This window comes from Primulina eburnea, chromosome 10 (assembly GCF_022965805.1).
Source record: "Primulina eburnea isolate SZY01 chromosome 10, ASM2296580v1, whole genome shotgun sequence".
In the NCBI taxonomy this organism is placed as follows: domain Eukaryota; kingdom Viridiplantae; phylum Streptophyta; class Magnoliopsida; order Lamiales; family Gesneriaceae; genus Primulina; species Primulina eburnea.
In genome coordinates this window covers 32,612,795-32,626,742 of record NC_133110.1, presented here as the reverse complement: position 1 = coordinate 32,626,742, position 13,948 = coordinate 32,612,795, and the positions used below count along the sequence as shown (strand labels likewise).

Sequence of the window (13,948 nt, the reverse complement as noted above, 5' to 3'; positions counted from 1 at the left end):
ATAATTTAGCGTTGCTTTTAAAATTCATGTTCTTATAATCTTTTCTATTTTTAATTTGGCAAAAACTTGTGTGAGACGGTCTCACAGGTCGTATTTGTGAGACAGATCTCTTATTTGGATCATCCATGAAAAAGTATTACTCTTTATGCTAAGAGTAATACTTTTTATTGTGAAAATCCGTAGGGTTGAGCCGTTTCACAGATTAAGATCCGTGAGACGATCTCACATGAGACTCACTCTATTTTTTATGCTAGGTGTATTACTTTTTATTGTGAATATAGGTAAGGGTGGTCCGTCTCACAAATTAAGATCCGTAAGACGGTCTCACATGAGACCCACTCTTTTAATTTAGGGATGATAATGATCATCTAATAATTAAATAATGTTCGACATCTATAGATTTTTTAAAAAAATCATCTTCATAAACAAAGTTTTTTTTGATAAGTAACAGATATTCGAGTATTATCAAATATACTTGAAAGAGTATAAATGACTTATAATTCATCTAGACACCAAAATTTCAAATTTGGAACAAAACCCCAGATTCAAACTCGATTGTAATAATCTATCTTCTCTCATTTCAAAAACAAAATATAATTGAGAGGGTTAATTTTAAAAAAAGCAAAAATAATTTTACATTTTAACAATATGACTATTAAATTTCCAAATTTCAAACTAAATTTCTGATATTTGATTAAATTAAGCACTAGTAATAATCCAACCAGCAAAAATATTTTAAGAAAAGCTTTCCGAGAAAAAAAATAAAAGGCTTTGCACGTCTAAACGCAAAAGAAAATTTCACGACACCAACGGAAAGTGCATTTAAAAATGAATATTTATCTATACATATAGTATCTCATTACCCAAGCGCCAAGGAGCATCTGAGATCATGCGCCAGTTGGGCTTCAAATTATTGGAAAGTATTCTTGCAATCAGCAAGCTCAATATCTTGATCTAATGCACAAAATAGTTAATGTTCTAACATCAAATTGAGCTGAATCTTGAGTAACTAGTTCAAGTTCGAACTCGAATATAATAATATCCATGATATTTGGCCTATTTTATTTGCATAATTGGTTCCATATAAAATGAACCCAATTGAAGGGCACAAGCATTGGCTTAAGCTTTCGTGTATTCCTATGTTTGAAACAATAATGCCGGAATACATTTTCACTACCCCATTTTGGCAAAAAATGGCAGGGTACCCAAATGTAGTACAGTTCAAAAAATATACAGAAATTTAACCTTGTAAATCTCGACGACACATCAATGGCCTATATCGAATGGATTAAACAGCCTCCATTTCATCATGTGCCAACATACTGTAATTCCATGATCAAATAAATCAACTAGTTACTACAGTGATAGGCATTGTACCCTGTCTGGGAGGCTTTTAGGCATGGGGATAGCGGCTACATATCTTTGTGGCAAAGGTTTGTGAGAAGGAGCTGTATCAGATACATCGGTTTGCCCTCGACCATGAAATTTAGCTAGTCGGTTGATGACAGAAAATTTCTCCAAATCTTGGCATTCCATTCTCACGTCGAATATCGATGAACTTTTCTCCAGTCTGAAAAGCAGAAACCAAATACAGTGGGAATGTGGCAAAAGGAAAAAAAAAAAAACAAGAGATGAAAGTTAAAGAAAAGGAAAACAGTGACCGGAAAAGGTTGAAAAAGTAAAGTACTAATACAAGATAGGAAACAACACCAGCCAGATCAAATCTACTAATTTAACCAAACCTCCGGAAACTTTTTGGAAATGTTTAGTAAACTTAAATGAGGTCAAGCTAAATTCAGTAAACAAAGAGTTCTTTATGTCAATGGAAATAAATAAGATGAATAATTTTCAAGGGAAGATCAAAACTACCCTTGAATTTCATTTTCATTTACTACAAAACACAAAAACTTCAGCGAAAACAAGTAAAATTTTAATCCACGCCAGTTATCCAGATAGTCTTCTATCTACTGCTTCCACAACAGAGTTATTACTACAGAATAATGTCAAATCGTCAGTGAAGTGTATCACATTCACTTATATTTTGAGTAAACTGGTCCCGATGGATGCTGTCAATAACCTGACTCCACTTTCTCACTGAATAGCAAAATAATTAGCATGTGAAATTTGGCAATATGAAAGGAACAAATCAAATGAGCTATATATCGCATATGTGAAATTAGTGAACAATCGTGACCCTGCCAAAGCATGATCTAAAAAGTTTCTGAAGTTTGAGCCAAGTTTGAATAATTTTTATGGGTTCTGAGATCCGCTGGGAACTCAATTAAATGCTTTCAGTGTTTTGAGTTCGGTTGAAAATGAAAATAAGCACGGCCCCTGCTCAATCAGGTCTGACACTCGAGCATAAGGCTCAATTAAGTAAAATACTTCAATTATCACAAATCATTCTTCAAAAGCATTAATTATACTTGCATTTACTGGTTTGTTTAAAATATATCAATAAAAATGTGCAAGCAAAGCTTGATTCATTTATTGTCTCCGCCCTCCGGAAAAAAAATCCATGTAAAATATTTCAGGCGACATTAGATTGCTATTATCCTAGACTAACTAGTGACAAGTTTTTATCAGAAAAAAGATTCATCCCTTAGACTTATTGCATGCTAGTGGCTCTTTGCCTCTCTCAACTCTCAGTTAGTGTCAGCTACGTATTATGCTATGAAAAACACACTACAAACACACCTCCAATTAAAATTATGTGTTTCATACAAGATATATTATAATATTGAACAATCAGCAGTTAACTAAATTAAAACGGCACACTTTCAAATTAGATATATAATTTTTCTGAAATTCTCCGTCAAACAAGCGTCACATCATCAAGCTAAAAAAAACTAATGATAGTTTTGGCGGCATGGAAACAATTACTCGTCAAAAATGTTATCATCCATTCAAACTCCCACGAAAAACCAATATGACAAACTTCTTCACTATTAAATTCCCAAATATATCCAACCATCACATTTTACATTATCAAGAAGTCACTCTTTCAATACCAACAGGTGATTCATGTCGCTAGTCACATATGATAACATGTATTGAAAGCAAAAAAGGCAAGAGTGACACACTAGATTCGTGAGAAATAGAAATAGGAGCCAGAATGGTTCAATTGCTTTTGAACTTAATAACCCAGAGTTTATTTCCCTATTGAGACATTTCCAGAAATTGCCAACATTCTTCTCTATGGAGACTGTCATTCACAACTTCTAGTCCTTTTTCGTCGGGTCAAATTTTCTATCATGAAAGGGATCATCACAAGCTTAAATCCCAAAATACACAACTTGATGGAACCGATGTTCTTTTAAGAGGCAAGAGATTCTTTGCGTTGCTTTTATCAAATATTTTTGAAAATTTTTATTTAGCGAATTTGAAAATGGGTACCTAGCTTCAAAATTCATTTTATTTAAAAGACTTGTCTAAAAAAGTTATTGCAATTTCCTATTGTAATACAATAGCTAAGAAGCAATCATTTTTTACCTGCTAAAAAGAAGTTAAGCAGAATCATCAGATTAACTAATATCTTGCTTTCCCAAACTCCATAAGCTTGGTTTGATTTCTTTTAGAAAACCAGTTTCTCCTTCCCACAATAAAATCAAATACTATCGCTTGATCTTTTATTACTCCCTCAAAACATATTTTCATCAGTTTATACTCCTCCAACGTAATTGTTATATTTAATTCAGCTTCTCAACACTTAGGAAAAATTACAATCTTATCATATTACATTTTAACCTAATATCATATTTTCAAATTTTTAATATATCTAACCCCTAATCATCATCCACACAAATATCAATTCAACAATCATTTATTAAAATTTACCAACTTTATTTGATTTGATGTGCACAATAAAATTATCCCTCAAAATAATTTCAAACATGTCCTTTTATCTCACAAATTCATCTCAAAAATGTCTTTACCCAAAACATAAATATGAGACCAAACACTTTTAACAGGACCTCGATAAAGTTCGAATTCTTCTAACCCGGCTCCTCCTAACTCATCTCCAACGATTTCCACTCGAGAAAGACTCAAAACATCACAAAATTATTCAAAAGTACTATAAAAAACAAAGAGTTCATTTTTAAACAAGTGCTTTTTTATTTTTTAGTTTCGAAAAGTCCATATATCCAAACACATTCTTCAAAATTTGGTGGCCGACATACATCTGGAAAAGTGACTCGAAGTTAGTGGGAGCATTATACTGATAGGATTTGATCCTTTTAAGTTCAGAGTTTTAGGACTTAGATTAGATACAATGTGAAAAGCTAATTGTATTGATTTGTTCTACAAATGCAGATACATATAAAGGAAACAATTCAATGTAAGATCTGGACATAATTAGGATATCTAATTAAGTCACTATTAAATAAATATTATATCCCCGAATTATAATGATATACTTTCAAGTCAGTATTGTTGCTTATCGATCTGTTTAGATTGTCACATGTCTTCAGATACTGGTAGTATCAAAAACAAAAATTCCATAAGCTGTGAAGACTGCAACACCTGATTTTATCTAACCCTTATGCATGATAAAGTTCAAAATCTGTCTTCAAAAGGATCTTTATACAAAAGCAGAGATGCAATTTTTAGTCCTAGCTGCTTCTGCACACAGTGTGCAATAGCTAAAATAAATTATTCTATCAATAGAATTAAAGAACTTAAATTTTCTTGTCATTGTTACAATTCACAATAAGTAAAACATACGAAAAAAAGTTATAGGTCAGGAGGAAAGTAACTAGAATGGTTCATCTAGACCAATCTGCTGAAGGAAATTGCAATTAAGTTGGTTTTCAGCCCAAAAAACACATATTTGAAACGAGTATCTAAAAATGTACTAGATTTGATCGCACAAAGCATTGGCACATTTAGATCAAGTAAAAGTCCTTACATAGGAAAAATCAAGAAATAAGTGCAAAACTTACCTCAGGAAATCATTTTCCAGCTTCCCCAATCTTCCCATCAAACCTTCCATAACTTTTCCAGAATACTGATCAACATTTCTCTCCGATGATTTACCCTTAGCGGAAAGTCTAACAAAGTTTACAGATGAGATAAGAGCTAGTCATTCAGAAAAGAGAATCAATTCATAAAAAATATCCTAAAACATGACAAAATCGAAAGATCAAGGCTTAAACTGATTCAGCAACGCCAGAGGAATATTCAAATAAGTTCTTACAGTTCCACGCCGTCACGGGGTAAGTTCAAACCACTTGAGCAAAAAACCGCGCTGCAGACATTTCCCAGCACGGTTCTAGAGACAGCATAAGCCACACTCTCACATTTAAAACTAGCATCGGCAGACAGGATGCCTGCTGGTGGAGGGTAAAATAACTGCTGCATTAGCTGAGTTGTCAAGATAAGCCTTCTTTTAGATCTAAGAAAAGGGGGTCCATCTTCAATCAACTCACCATCATCATCAACCTGCCATCAGCAAAAGAAAAGAAAAATGCAGAGAACCGTGGGAGAATTGAACTCCGAATGAAGACAGAGTAAGAACCATCCAAACACACCTTTTCCCTTGCACGATTTGCCACTTGACTCCACACTGTTTCTGCCACACTGCATGCAGCAAATTTATTCAGACTAACAAATTAAATTATAGAGCAAGGCACACCTGATGAATAAAAAGGTCTGCCAACATAATATTAAATTCCATAAAAAAGTCCTCATGCTTCACTGACATCATAAACACAACTTTGTAGAAAAAAACATTATAAAAGAATGAGTGAGAAACTGATTCATGATCACCACCTGAGAGTCGAAAGATTTTGTGAACCATCTGCTATTTCTTTGTGCCAAGGTTGAAGCTGAGATGTAGCAGTCTTACGCTTCTTAGGTCTCGATATCACAAGATTTTGATCAGTGGCATTCACTTCATATGAGCGACCAGACGACAAAGGCACATTTACGAATGTAGAGGTAGCCGTTTGATGGGTTGTATAAACCTGACATGCATCTGTGGGGGCATCGGTACCTTTCTCCTCTGAACCAAGGGTATCCATTACACTCAGAGACTTTCCAAGTTCTCTTGACTTTGAGGGGATCAATTTATGCGCATTATAACTGTGCAACATTTGCCCATTTTTAAAAGTACCATACTGATTGAACCAGGATGGCGCCATCTGTGGGCTAACCTCAGGATGCTCAGCTCTAACTGAGGTGGTATAATCAGCAGAAGAGTTGCTATGAGACACATTTGCATCACGCGACAAAATATCCTGTGGGGCTATGTTTCCCTGCTGCGAAGGGTTTATGTGCAAGGCATCGGCTGATAAAAGGAAACTCGGCATCCTTAAATCATCAGAAGGAACTCCAGTACTTGAACCCAAAGAATCTCCAAGTACAAGACCGTGATCATTTTGCTGCCCAGCTGTCGAAGCTACTCGATCGACATCTAAGCAATCATCAGGTCCTTTCATTCTCTTTGAGACCCTACAGCTAGGATCAGCCCCTGCATCCTTCAAGGCATTAATTTGGTTCTGTGATGAATGATTTTGATGGGAGAGGGAATTAGGTTTCAGGGATCGACCGAAGGCTTCAATATTTTTCTGCGTTGAAGACAAATTAGCGGGAGAATCATCGGAATGATTCTTGTTGGATGGGTCAACTCTGACAGATGACAATGACTGTCCAGCACTTTCCTTCGACCTTCGCTCTTCCCCATCAACAACACCAGGAGAATTAACATATATTGATCTTAAGTCAGAAGGCAGATCACACACTTTGACATCCATACTGCCTTGAGACAGGGGAGCAGAACTTGGTTCCCCAGTATTTGGTTGGGTTAAGTCTGGAAATTGTGACGATGCTTTCTGGTACTGTGATCCCAAAGAATGTTGATTGGTATAGACATTGGTCGTTAAATTATGTAATGCATTGAGGGGACTTCCCTGATGAGATATACCATGCATACTAAAATGCTGAGAAGCATGAAATGGATCCCTGCCTGATGCAGTTGAAGTTGGAACTCGTTCATGCACTGAATCATTAGGACCACCCTGTTGGGTCATACCCCGCGACGACATAACATTAGCTTTTTTAATATCTCCAGGAGTATCCGGCAAAACAGTCTCCATGGATCCTCTTTGCATATTGTTTGAAACATCACTGCTGAAAGATGAGTCGACATCCTGATTCATCATGATTTTTCCACTTGACCTCATTACTTGCTGGTTTTGAAGTTGACTCACATGTGGAGAACCTGAACTAAATGCTTCTTGAAAGTTTCGATGTCTATCATCACTCCCAGCATGTCGTGGAGGTACTGCATGTCTGTTATTTTTAAACTCAGCTTGGAATTCACCATTAGAAAAATTCAAAGATTGAGTTGTAGATGTAGGGACCATCCGTTGGCCTCTCTCTCCCATTTCTGCTGTAGCATGACTAATAGGCACTGAACTAACCGTATTTTGAGCTTTTTGAGAAGATGAGTGGTCAGGAATCTGTCCCCGCTGAAGGGATGGAGGACCAAGTTGCAAACCAAAACCTTGATAAACAGAAGATTGATTTTGCTGAAAGAAACCAGCAGTCCCATCAACTTTTTCTGCATCAGGTAACTGAGGGGATACCTTACCCTCAGAACTTAAGTGCATTGTGTCACCATGCCCCCTAGCTTGATCGACCTTGGGAAGAAGCTCCAGCATGTTTTGGCTAGATTGAATAGATAATGTTAAAAAATGATCACTATATAAATAGTTAGTATGAAAAGAAATGCAAAAAATGAAGTACCCTGACGAAGAGACTGTGTTTGGGGAGAATGAATCAAAGGGTCGACTGTAGGAAACAGATACAGTTGGTGCATAACCAGGTAAACCACCATGAGGTGGTTCTTCATTCGTCACTTTATTGTGTTTTTGAAGCTCGGAAGATTGCCCTTGCCCCTGTAAATAAACAACATATAAATTTTACTTTCCGAGGTGTGAACTACACACATTGTTAAAATTTATAAAATCACCTTCTCATTTACTTTAGAATTTATTGGATATTGAACCAAAAAATTTGACTGGTCCAGATAAGAATTTGGTTGCGACATGGCCTGTAAATTGGTAGATTGTTTCAGGTGACAGGAAGGTTCTGCGTCCTCATCCGAATTCCCCATAGGATGATACTGAAATTTACGAGGAACAGAAAATTTCCTAAATAACTGATTGGTTGACTTTTGATTCGCAGGGGGCAAAGATTTTGAATCACTTGCACCTGATCCAGTCTCTCTGAAGCCACCAGAAGTGTGCCCAGATAAGTTGGAGCGATGGCTATCATTAGAATTTTCCTTCATGCCATAATTTTCCATCTCGCGTCTTGTAACTTTCTCCTTTTCGCAGCTAAAAGAGTCCAAAACCTGATTTTGTTCAATAGCCTGGTGCGGCGTTCTTCCCAAATCTTTACCCCCTTGGTAAATCGTAGAAGAATTTATATTCTTCCACTGATTAATTTTATGACTGTCATGAAAAAATGGATTGGTTTCATCAGCTACCCCCATACTGTATGAGTTAGAAACTGGAGCAGCATCATTTAAACTCAGTGTAACTTTACTTGTTTCGGGATTTCCAATTGTTGGTTTAGCAGGACCCAATTCAGTAGCAGATCTAGAAACAGAATTTGACTTCCATAAAGAACCTCCAACAGCTTCTCCTTGTATCACCCTCAATTGATTAATTTTCGAATTCTGAGACAACTTCTCAGCTTGATGAACATTTAACCCTCTATCTCCACCAGTTGGTATAGCTACGGGAGTATTCCTACCATTTGATTGTCGTTGAGAACTGCTCTGTTGTTGCGCCCAAGGTGAGGAAATTTTCATAGCGCTCATCCCAGCTTCGGGAGAACGTTGAGAGGCATCTCTATAGATTTGACTATCTTCAGCGAGTGATTTTTGTGGTGGAATATAGTTAGACCACTTATTAGCTTCTTCCAACGAAATAATTCTTTCAGACACATCATTTGGCACTCTTTGACCAGGCTCATTTAGAAACCTGTGTCCAAGGAGATTGAATCCTGTGACATTATTTGCATTGCTATCACCAGAATGGGGAATAGATCCAGGACTAGGTGCTGAAGGCATTCGTGTTTTATCATCAACCAAAGTTGATTGTCGTTTGACATTGTTGTTGTGAACTGAAGGGGACTGATTTGCTGAAGAACCATTAACATTGTGGAAAATCAGACCACTCCACTCCTCCTGGGGAACCATATCATTGCTAGAAGTTTCTGCAACAGCTGACTGCATAAGAGCACTCCAGCTGCCACTATGAATAGAAGGAAAACCATTCAAAGTTTCACCATTATCAAACAAATTGCCAGATACTCCAGAGACGTTAGCAGCATTACCAAAGGCAGCAAATATGTTATCATCTGAACCAAACAAAATCTTTTCTTCAGCTGGATCTAGGGCAACCTCATCGCTGGATGTAACAGCTGGCCTCCTAGATTGTTCACTCGGGGTCTCAGGTCGAATCGTTAGCTCCTGCCTCCCCAGAAAGTCCTGAGGAGCATTTCTTTGGATGGAATTCACTTGCTGCAGACTGCTCATATTTATCGGTCCAGTAAATAAAGATTGACTAGAAGTATGTCCAATGATATTCTCATTCTGAAATTTTTGTCTCGCGATGGAATCATCATCATCATTTACACCAACCTGATCCGCAAAAAAGTTATGATTACCCTGAAGAGTATTGCTAGGGGTTGACATTTGCAGAATTGGAGATCTATCATTCACCTTGTGAGGATATTGGTTTGCATTCAAACCCCTTGAACCAGAAACAGGAATCCCATAAAGCGATTGATCAACAGGTTGAGACACCAAATCCACTAAATGTTGAGTCTGGCCAAGGTTCGGAGGGAAAACTTGTCCAGTTTGAGGTCCTCGCATGGACAGAGAACCACGGTTCATCCAGTTTGTACCAACTTCAGTTGTCCAGGGATACTGCTGTAAATCAGAAACTGGATTGCCATCAATAGGAGTGGAGTGGCTGCCAGATGCTTGTTTAGTAAAGGCCGGAACCTGATTAATATGATTCTGTTGCCTAATCTCAAGGGGATGGAATTGTTGCTGCCTTTGTAGATCTTGCATTTTCCGGATCATGAGCTGTTGCTGTTGCTGCATATTATTGATACCAGGATTCTGGTGCTGTACTGGCTGTAACATGCTTGATTGATGTTGGCTCATCTGCTGCTGACCACCAAATAGATCCAAACTTACAGAAGGCACGGATGATTCTGATCTAAGCGAAGTTTTTGCCCCATTTTCAATTCCACTCCCTTGCTGCAGTTCATGAACAGAAAATCCTCTTGAGGTTATCACATGATGTGTTTCAGAATCTGTGTCCACTGCCAAAAAGTTTGCTGCGTTCTGTCTAGAAAGGTGAAACTGATTTTCAAACATGTAGCCATTCAAATTTGGCTGCTCATTTAGGGACTGACTTTTACTAAAATCAGCCCTCACATTTGATTGAGCAAAGTTCAAGCCCTGCGTCACATGGAAAGGGTAGCTTCCTTGCCCTCTATCAATGTCTGTTCATGAGATACAGAGAAATTATTGAAGTGGTTACGAAGGAAATTAATGTTAAAAAAAGTGATGCTCAAGCAGCCTGATAATACCTGGATCTTGTATATTATAAGTCTTGTTATTCGAATGTAGAGCTTCAGATTGTCTCTGGCTGCCAATCCAAAAATTGTTGCTCAACACTGGCCAATTCCCTTCGACCACCAGTGATTCAGGCTGGACCTGAAATGTATTGTCTTGCGCAAAAAAATTGTGAACCCTATCTCCAAATTCGTTGCCAGGCATAGATGGTTGTTGCACAAATTTTTTCAAATATTGTGTGTTGGTATGCGTATGTTACAATATTGATAGATTAGAAGTGGATACTGGCCACCATTTTATAGCTGTGAAAATGGAAGACTTATGGCCACGCCAAATTCTCCTGAAAACTAATTGTCAATCCTTGCCAACATCTACGCCTTCATAAAACCTCATTACAAAAATAACAAAATAGCACTTTAGAAACTAGATGCAGTCTATAAGAACAAAAATATGCAGTAGTGAATGATGAATGTTGAAATTTTAACTGAGGGGTGACAACCATAATGATAGTTGGCAAAATATCAGCTCTGTGCATCATCAAGGAAAGAATAATAATCGAATTACAAGTGGGCGTGCATTAGGTGTTTTGGACCTTGGTGGTCTTGAGAACAAGTAATCGAAGAGGAGAAAAGCTGCCACTAACAAGGCATAGATTCACAATGTTCTCAAATGGAAACGAAAGAAAATGGCAAAATATGCACTTCCAGAAACAAAGAAAATGACAATCGTCAACAAAAAACTCACAGGCACTAATATTTACATTCATACAGTCAAAGTGGTCTTGCGTGAGCATACAGATCTCAAGAGTTTGTAGACAAACTAATAACTGACCGTGTGCTCTAAAACACTAAGCCTTCAAAGTTCCAACCAAATAATACCAATGGGTACAAGGACATAATGGACAATTTGTTACTAATGACCGTAGGCAATCGTTTCATTACAGTGAGAACTAAGATCCAGAAACAACAGTGTTAAATAGTTATTCTAACATTTATCATAACATGGATCACTGACACTCTTCAACAAATTTAAAGAGCCCCTCACTAGTACAGAAACTTTTGGCTGGGAGAAATATTTCACTTGCTTCTAATGTGCTTCAGTTTGGAGTTTGAACTTTTGGTTTAGAATAACAAAAGATTTTTCACTTTTTTTCTGAAAACTGAAATGACTCCCCAGTACAAAAAGAAATAGCAAAAGTATCAAAACAGGTTTCTTTCTATCCCAATAATAGATGGGCCATATTTTACTTCACCTATCAAAATGGTCACAGACTCACACTCATGTTACAACTAGAATTTATCAACTTTCATTGCTTCCTTTCAATCATAGACCTTTTAATGAACTGTGATCTTTCAACCAAAAAATGCCAAATGAATTATGACGAGGGAACAAACTATACATGGCCAACATAAAACAGCCAAACTTTCAGAAGTTTCTGCTCCTTAAGCAAAGATTGATGCGGAAGAACGGTAAAAACTCATACAGAAACAACAGAGATTAGGATTAACTGTAAACTAAGCTAGATTTTAAGTAGTCATAATTCCATAACTGGAAAACGGCCTTCATTAGCCAAGAAACAAACATGACATTCCAAATAACCCAGGAAAAAATAACAATTTGCGCATGATAATACAAATTCAGAAACATTATTGAAAAAACTCAACATAACAAGGCAACGCAAATCATCAATTGCAGACAATTGAACCAAAACAATTACAAAAGCTGGAAACACAAGAAAGACATAGCTCACGCCCCAAAAATTGCCATATTCAGGATATCTCCGTGTCACTGTACACGTTACTGAACCACCCCCCCACCCACCAAACACTCATTTACCTATATCAAGAAAACAGAGAAACAGGGTTCGAGATTGGGAGGAAAACGGAACTCACGAGAAAATCTGGATGAGCATGAGCGGAGAAAATCTGGAGCCCCGATGGCGATCTTCGATTTGGTAGAATCTAAGTTCTAGGGTTTTGAATCGTAGAGAAGGAGAGATGAACGCGCTGTGTTAAGGTGAAAGATAAAGTGAAGCGAAATTTTCAACGAACAGTGCGAGACAAGACTAGGTTCGGGCGGAGGCTGAGGCTAGGGATCGCCGAAGCAAGGCCGCTCTTGATTGGAAAGGACTCCACGGTAAACGGGTGGCCCTCCCAATGAAAATCAGCCACGTCGCTTGCAAATATGGTTTTTTTCCCTTAACAATCAGAGAATCAAGTCTGTCGAGTCGGATCAGAGAATCAAGTCTGTCGAGTCGGTCCTAAGGCAAATAAACGGGTTCGGTAGTGAAATAAATATATCATTTCAAGAATTATACTCTATCAATTTCCACAAAAAATCGTTATGATTTGAATAGGTCTGTGTCACACATTTTTACGAATTTATATCTGTGAGACGTTTATTTTTTGACATAAAAGGTAATACTTTTCATAGGTGGAGTCGAATTGAATATTCTTCTCGTCGTTGACAGTCTCACGAGAATTTTTGTGTGTTTTTAATTAGTCTCTTCTATTAATAGGTATGGTTGATGATTAAGATTTTTTTAAAAAAAAAAAAACTCAAATATGGTAAGAAAATTGACAATCAAAGTATTTCTTTGTAAGATATTAGATCGTATGAGCAGGAATACGGGGAGATAATCATTTAGATATGGATTTCAAATAAATAAAATAACTAAATAAAAAGGGAAAATTATATCGGTAGAAGAAAATAAAAAGTTATTTTAACACATGAACTATGGACAAACTAAATAATTTGGTAGATAAACTATGGCATATAATCTTAATTGATATATAGTAAAAATTGGTCAAAAATGAAATAAAAACCTCAAATTTTTGCCCTAAAAATATTATGACAATCAACTTTTTTGTTAATATCAATTAGTTATATCTACCTTTCAAATATTTTAATTAGCATCTAATTTTCTAATCGATACCTTTTAATAAATTTTTAATTACCTATTTACAATTTATATATTACTCATTGATTTGTCATTGCTCTATTTTTCACTCTTGTATTTATATGACCATATTGTGTGAAAATTGTATAGAAGATTGAATTTCTTAATTTTTTCGAGGTTCTTCACTTCAAATTTGGTTTCTCGATGGTGAGAATTGAGAAATGCTATTGATATGTGGAGTTTGTCTATATCATTCGATTAAGAGGCAGGCTCTTGATTGATTTTTTAAAATTTAAAAAAAAAATCCTTCTTATATATTATTAGAGAGAATATTGAGAAGTTTGTTGTATGGTATTTTAAATTGTGTTTGGATTGATGAATTTATAACCAGAGATTTCAAATCCTTAAAAATAAATTCATTTATTTGTTTGGACAAATCCATTTGA

At 36.4% G+C, this 13,948-nt stretch overlaps 1 protein-coding gene across 4 annotated transcripts; it reads right to left on the bottom strand.

Annotated features, from left to right (window-relative positions):
* Positions 1–1,114: 1,114 nt before the first annotated feature.
* On the bottom strand, positions 1,115–12,645 carry LOC140803283 (uncharacterized). Of its 4 annotated transcripts, none has more exons than XM_073159089.1 (9): positions 12,496–12,645; positions 10,618–10,991; positions 7,976–10,530; positions 7,750–7,901; positions 5,773–7,671; positions 5,532–5,580; positions 5,198–5,442; positions 4,944–5,051; positions 1,115–1,570 (listed from the first exon to the last, which is right to left on the bottom strand). In XM_073159089.1, exons 2-9 carry the CDS (start codon positions 10,805–10,807, stop codon positions 1,357–1,359), a joined length of 5,412 nt encoding a protein of 1,803 aa, XP_073015190.1. In that variant the 5' UTR covers positions 10,808–10,991; positions 12,496–12,645; the 3' UTR covers positions 1,115–1,356. The 4 variants fall into 4 exon arrangements, with proteins under 4 accessions (XP_073015190.1, XP_073015193.1, XP_073015191.1 ...); XM_073159092.1 differs by having other exon boundaries at positions 7,988–10,530; XM_073159090.1 differs by having other exon boundaries at positions 10,618–10,980; positions 12,496–12,639.
* Positions 12,646–13,948: the final 1,303 nt, after the last annotated feature.

Excerpts from the sequence above, each read along its gene's own strand:
- LOC140803283 (XM_073159089.1), bottom strand. The coding sequence starts at position 10,807 with ATGCCTGGCAACGAATTTGGAGATAGGGTTCACAATTTTTTTGCGCAA. Across the intron at positions 7,902-7,975 it reads ATTCTAAAGTAAATGAGAAG|GGGCAAGGGCAATCTTCCGA; the intron begins GTGATTTTATAA and ends GTTTATTTACAG. Across the intron at positions 5,052-5,197 it reads CCCCGTGACGGCGTGGAACT|ACTTTCCGCTAAGGGTAAAT; the intron begins GTAAGAACTTAT and ends AAACTTTGTTAG.